Source organism: Cariama cristata, unplaced genomic scaffold (genome assembly GCF_000690535.1).
Source record: "Cariama cristata isolate BGI_N322 unplaced genomic scaffold, ASM69053v1 scaffold1902, whole genome shotgun sequence".
Classification (NCBI taxonomy): Eukaryota; Metazoa; Chordata; class Aves; order Cariamiformes; family Cariamidae; genus Cariama; species Cariama cristata.
In genome coordinates this window covers 51056-56993 of record NW_009605318.1, presented here as the reverse complement: position 1 = coordinate 56993, position 5938 = coordinate 51056, and the positions used below count along the sequence as shown (strand labels likewise).

The 5938-nt window shown below is 40.9% G+C and overlaps 1 protein-coding gene across 1 annotated transcript in view; it reads left to right on the top strand.

Annotated features, from left to right (window-relative positions):
* Window positions 1–1080: 1080 nt before the first annotated feature.
* The window catches only part of DYM (dymeclin), a gene marked incomplete at its 3' end in the record, with an annotated part of 37466 nt that continues 32608 nt past the window's right edge, over window positions 1081–5938 (top strand). The window contains exon 1 of the mRNA XM_009695892.1: window positions 1081–1087. Within this exon, the coding sequence (XP_009694194.1) occupies window positions 1081–1087 (7 nt within the window). The remainder of the gene's footprint in view (window positions 1088–5938) is intronic.

Below are 5938 nucleotides of genomic sequence, written 5' to 3'. Positions count from 1 at the left end.
AACCATAACGATTCTATGATTCTATGTAACTCACTGCTGACTTCTGAATTGAGCCTGGATAGCTTATATTGCAGTCAAGCTGCAATGAATATATAATCTATTCTGATGTATATATAATCCATTCTGACTCTCTTCAATGAGTCAGAGATTTCTTAGGCGATTGGGACGTTAGCTCAGGATTTCGCACTGCAGCGGCAGCCGTTGGTCCCGTCCCTGACTTGCACGAGCCTGACATTTGTTTTTATTTCCCGAAGCAGTAATTGAGAAGCTGGGTAGTTTACTACTTGTTGATAATTGTTCTTTGGTCCAGATTCAGGACTTGCTTATAAAGCTAAAGATTGTTTCCAGAAATATTATTTCACTGCCTGCCTCCATGGGAAACTTGTAATTATGAGAGTAAGTTTTGGTAAAGCCAGTGAAATTGTTCTCGTGCTCAAGTCCCTTGCTGAGCTGGGATCTCAGGGGAGATGATAAATGGATATTGTCCCGCACCTTAACGAGACCAAACAGCACGTTTGGGCCAAGGGCATCGAGAGGTAAATGCCCTTATTAAGTAGAAAATTGTCATTTTTACGGATAGGGGAAATAGAGGAAATAACATGCTTGCAGCTTGACTGGAATTATACAATGAGTTGACATTACAACTAGGAATAAAATTCCAGTGTCCTGATCTTTATCTTCATGATTTAACTGCGAGGCCTTGCTTCAAGGTTAATAAAACGTGCTGTTTGCATGTGATAACTTGTGTAAGATTCCTACTTAACTAACACAGTTTCAGATGATTTTATAAGATGTATATACGGCATATACATGTCTCTCTTTTGTCTGGTCTTGCTAATCGTAATTGTTTGTTTTGCTAAGTGGAGTTTAGGACGTAGGCAATCAATATCCATTTTTCCCTTCTGAGGATGTGTGTTGTCAGTATTCCTGAAGAAGCCCCATGGTAGGGTAATTAGTGTGAAACACTATCAGATCAACTGTAATTTTGATAGGTACAAATACAACTGAATATTTTAGTGTATGAGTATTTAAGTTTGTGGAGACTGCAATTGTGTATTAAAAGCGACGCTATCATCGACCATGGGAGGTAAGAGAGCGGCCAAGGAGGAGAAGAGTGGGAAGGGAAGCTCGGCTGAGTGTCCAGGCAGTCGGGACACCGTCGTGCCCAGGCTCCAAGGCAGCCCGGAGCCGTGGGCCAGCGTCACCGGTGCCAGCCCTGGGCAGGGATCGGTTGCAAGATCCTGCTGTCAGGTCTCCTGTGCTGTGGCTTGCGAGACAACGTACAGACCAAACAACTTGGCAGCAGTTGTGTTTTTTCATAAAGTCAACTGAGTAACGGTCGTGTGAATATGGAGTGAACGTTGGCAATAGCAGAAATGTTTTGATGAAAAAAAATTACAATATTTGAATTATCTACTTAAAACCAGGTAACCTAAAAAAGATTATTCTGCACAAGTGGCAGGGGGTGATGCTGAAGGCCTACAAAGGTTGTATACAACGTGGGGCTTGCTTGGTTAGGTAGGGCGTGCCAAAGAGTTTCTGCAGAAGAAAGAAGTAGGTGAAGATCTGGAGCAAAAGTGCGTGTAGTAGCCCTGGAGTAGTGGTGCCGGGCATCACCCTCAAGCACAGTCCTGCTGCTCGAATGGGCTTTTTTAACAACTAGGTTGGTCTCGTACAGAATAAGAATTGCGTTGTAGGTCATATTAAAAAATGGAATTAACTTTCATTCTCAAGCATGGGCATAGACCTATTGTAGATGATAGCAGAGGTGGCAGTCATGGGTAGTTCTCAGTATTTCCTAATTGCGCTCCCAGAGAGCAAACGCTTTACCGTTTATGGCTTGGCAGTATTGCAAAATCCTTATGAACAGGAAAAGCCTAAAGGAATCCCTCGTCCTGTGGTAAAACATTTTTGGGTACTGAAGATGAAACATTTTGGAACGGAACGTTGCATGCTAGAGACAAAATAAAAGTGCCTCTAAATGTAACTTTTCATATTGGGATAAATGCAAATCTTTATATAATTCATACCATAAAGTAGGTTAATAACAACTGGCAAATTACAGTTTGGAACCAAAACTTTTCTTAATACATTATATGTAATTTCAGTCTTTAATAGTGAAGTTTGATGAGTGTTAGCACATGTTTCTATATAATTTCAATGTTAACTATCAGTTTTTGTTGGGAAAAAAAAATCTCTTTATAAAAAAAAGTGTGTGTATATACAGGCAGAGTTACTAATACTTAGTCAGCCTTTTTCTACCCCTGTAGTGTTGTATTTTTGTAGTCAGCAAATTTGATACACCAAAACCTTTCCCAACACCATTCCCTCCATGCTGGCCATCTACCCAAAAGACAAGCAACTTAATAGGTATTAGATGCGTAAGGGGACTTCAAATAGGATATCGTGTATTGCAGCTCCATTTTGTTGGTTTGAATCCAACCGTGGTGTCTGGTGACAAAAAAACTTGTTACTATCCGATGCCTCTGGAGTTGATTTCGGTTCCGAGATCGAAGCCAAAGGGCAGGTGCTAACATAAAACAGCTCATCAACATTGTCAGTAATTTATGTCCTGCTCCGAGGAGTGAGCAGGGAGACCGGATTCTTTCAGCTGAGGCGGCATTTTCTGCTAGTCAAGGTAATGAAAAATTTTGCCCTGGTTTGCTTGTGGTGTGCTTGTTCTAGGGAAAGGACTTCATTCTTCAGGACTGCCGTTTTTCTCAATGCTTTATCATTAAAAGTACCATTTTAATAATGTTCATGTGGCTGGAGCTGGTATTGATGCCTGTAGATAACCTTATATAGCACTTTCTGTAGTGAAATCGAATTTTCAATTGCTCATAATTATTCTTTCAAACTTCAGTTGTTTGTGATGAAACTTTTCAGGCTGTTTTTTTTTTTTTTTTTCCTTTTTTTCTTGGCACTGCTTTAATTGAAAACAGTTCTTCTGTTTCTGAGAATGAGGTTAGGGAAAAATGTTACTTAACCAATGCTGAATTCTTACATCTGTTTTATTGAGGAGTTTTAGAGCCTTCATGCCTTGGAACAGGCTCTTGAGATTTGGGAAGGGGGGCTTAGGGGAGTGAAACCGTGGACAAAGATGTGCCATTTGCAATCCCTCTTAAAGTTTACTAAATCTGGCCAAGTTACAAGGTCTTGAAACTTGCTGTTTGCACACGTTGAGCAGAAACTTGTTGAAAAACTGGCAGCAAAATTGTCTTGAACGTTAAGTTTTCATGAAGTGTGTTCCTCAGAGCATCATGCCAGGGAGGCTTAGGATGCAGCACCCATCGTGAAATCTGTGAGCCTGATCCAGCATGTGGAGGGGACTTTCCCCGCACTTACTTCATCCAGTTGCTGGTGGACCAGGTTTCAAGCAAGAGAATTAACACTTGGGGACTTTCTCTTCCTTGGTACAAGCAGGTAGCGTAGAGGAGAAAGTTATTTCACTGCATGACAAAATGTTATGGCTTAGAGCGAAAACAGTGCCAGACTGGGATGGATTAAAAAAAACAACATGCCTGTGCATGTGTGCATCAAGGACAGGTGGTAGGGTCCAAGAAGCGTGAGCAGATCTTCTCAGAAATTTAGATGGCAGCCCATCCCAAACTGTGTAGCGCTGAGTTTTCCACCTGTACTTATATTTGGAGTTTTATTTAGTTGCCTTTAAATGCTCTCCTGAAGGCTCTGGTAGAGAAGCTGGTTGGAACTACTGCAGGTACCAGTGCTCAGGTCCTTCACAAGTTTGGAGAAGTGAAACTTAGGCCTAGCAGGGAAGCAGCAGATCTGTGATGACTTTGCTGTGCTAGCTAATCCTTCTTAGTTTTGTTTGGGATGAGGAACAGGAGATTGGGATCTTTTATCGGGTGTACGTGCAGCAGGCTGGGGAAAGGAGCAAGCAGGCATTTATTTCAAGAGAAGGAAGGGCACGAAGAGGCTGGGGAAGATGCTGAGGTTTAGCTGTCGAGATGTAATTCGGTGATGAGATGCAGGGAATAATGAAACCTGGGACCCAGGAGGAGGTGCATCCTTGCAGAGCCAGGTCCAGCAGGTCCGGTTGTGATTCAGGCAGTGAATTTACCCCTTACCTCATCCTGCTCCGTCGCAATTGCTTAGTTCTTGCCTGATTAAACACAGATAGAGAGATGCTGAGTTTTGCCATGCTAAAGGTGACCCTTGTTGTTTCCTGAATACTAGACTTGAACGTAAGTTTGAATTTGACCACTCAAGTGGTGACAAGGATGAGGTCTGAAGCCCTCCAACAAGAGACATGTCTTGTCATGGAGTTCGGATGTCTTATGATACTTGCCATGAAAACTGAGCTGCATACATTCAACAAGTAAGGGAACAGAAAGATGAAAATTATCTTTTGTTTTAGGCAACGGAGTCCAGAAAAAATTAGTTCTCCCTTTGTATATATATATATTTTTTTTTCCAGGACATTAGGCAGATCGTTTTAGAGGGAGACTTTCCCAGGAACCACGTTGCTCATGTTCCTCATGTTCTCATGTCTCGCTTAGGAAACAGGTTCATTTTGAATTGAGTGCCTGCATCAGTAGGAGCAGCATGATAAACTTGCTAAGTGATATAAAATTCTAATTGCTCTGCTCCGGAAAAATCGGTGGTTGGGTGCCTTGATCTGTCTAGCAACGTTACAGGTCACTTCTGTCAACGGCAGCCTTGAATTTCTTCTTCCTCCTTTCCCCTCTATGGAGGGATGAAGTTCTTCTGAGGGTACTGCTTCAAAAGCGTTAGTTAATATCAGTGCCCTGATTAGCACTATTTCAAAATAATAACCGAAATCCAAGAAATAAAGATTGTACGTGTGTGTTTTGTTATCATCTGCATAAAAAAAGAGAAGGGCACTGAGGCAGAGCATGGACAACCATGATTTTTGCAGTTACCTGAAATTGTGAACATCTATTTGGCTTGTGTTATCATGTGGTTCGTGACTGGGATGGATCAACATTGCATTAGAAGAAGAATGAGAGTGTTACGAACTTTTATGATTTCAGTAACCGAACACCACGTTTTTAAGTTAGGTCTGAGGTTGTGTTTGAAGTGCAGCAGAGCCCGTTTGCATGGTATACCAGCAAATTGCCCATAGGAGAAGCCCTTGTACTTGAAGAAAATTTGCCCTTAATGCATGTGTTACACACGTGTATCTATAAACGATGAGTAGTTCATGATTCTACCTTATTTATATGTTTATAGTGGATATATATTTGATAATTTATATAAATAGATTATATAACTTACCTAAGAGTTATGATTATATAAATTAGCATTTATATATACATTTATAAACCCCCAAATGTATCTATCGACATAAAATTTAAAACAATTAAAGTAATATTTGGCCTTTTTGCTATGGAGAGGAATTAATGTTGGCAGCCCTGTTCTGTTAAGTGGGCTTTAAAAGGTTTCTTTTCCCTCTCTCTGAAAGGGAGGTTAATCAAGGTGTGCATAAATTAGTGATAACAAATGCTTGCAATTCTCTGAGTGCACAGTAAACCAAAAATAATTTGAGGACAAGGTGATCAGGATAAATCCAGAGGGGATTCTGCAGTATGCTAGGAGCTATTTAAAAACTTTTGGCTGTGACTCTTCAGTAAATAGCAATCAGACTTCCAGAAATGTCTGGCAGTCAGCAGCTCCAGTTGTTCTTATGGTTCATACTTTATGTTCTACCAAGATCATTACTTGAAGATCTAAAACCGCTTCTGCGATGCATAAATGGGAGATTAGTTTCTCCTGGAAATGTCTGTATGTCGTGTACGGAGCACTTGTGGACACCTGACCCTTGGAAGTCTTCTCCCTTTTAATTTTCCAGAGTTTTATTAAATTCAGAGTACTGTCTTACCCTTACCGTTACACCATCTCCAAACTTACAATGCTGATCGCTTCTGCTAGCAAATTGTTTCTTGGCCCACCATTG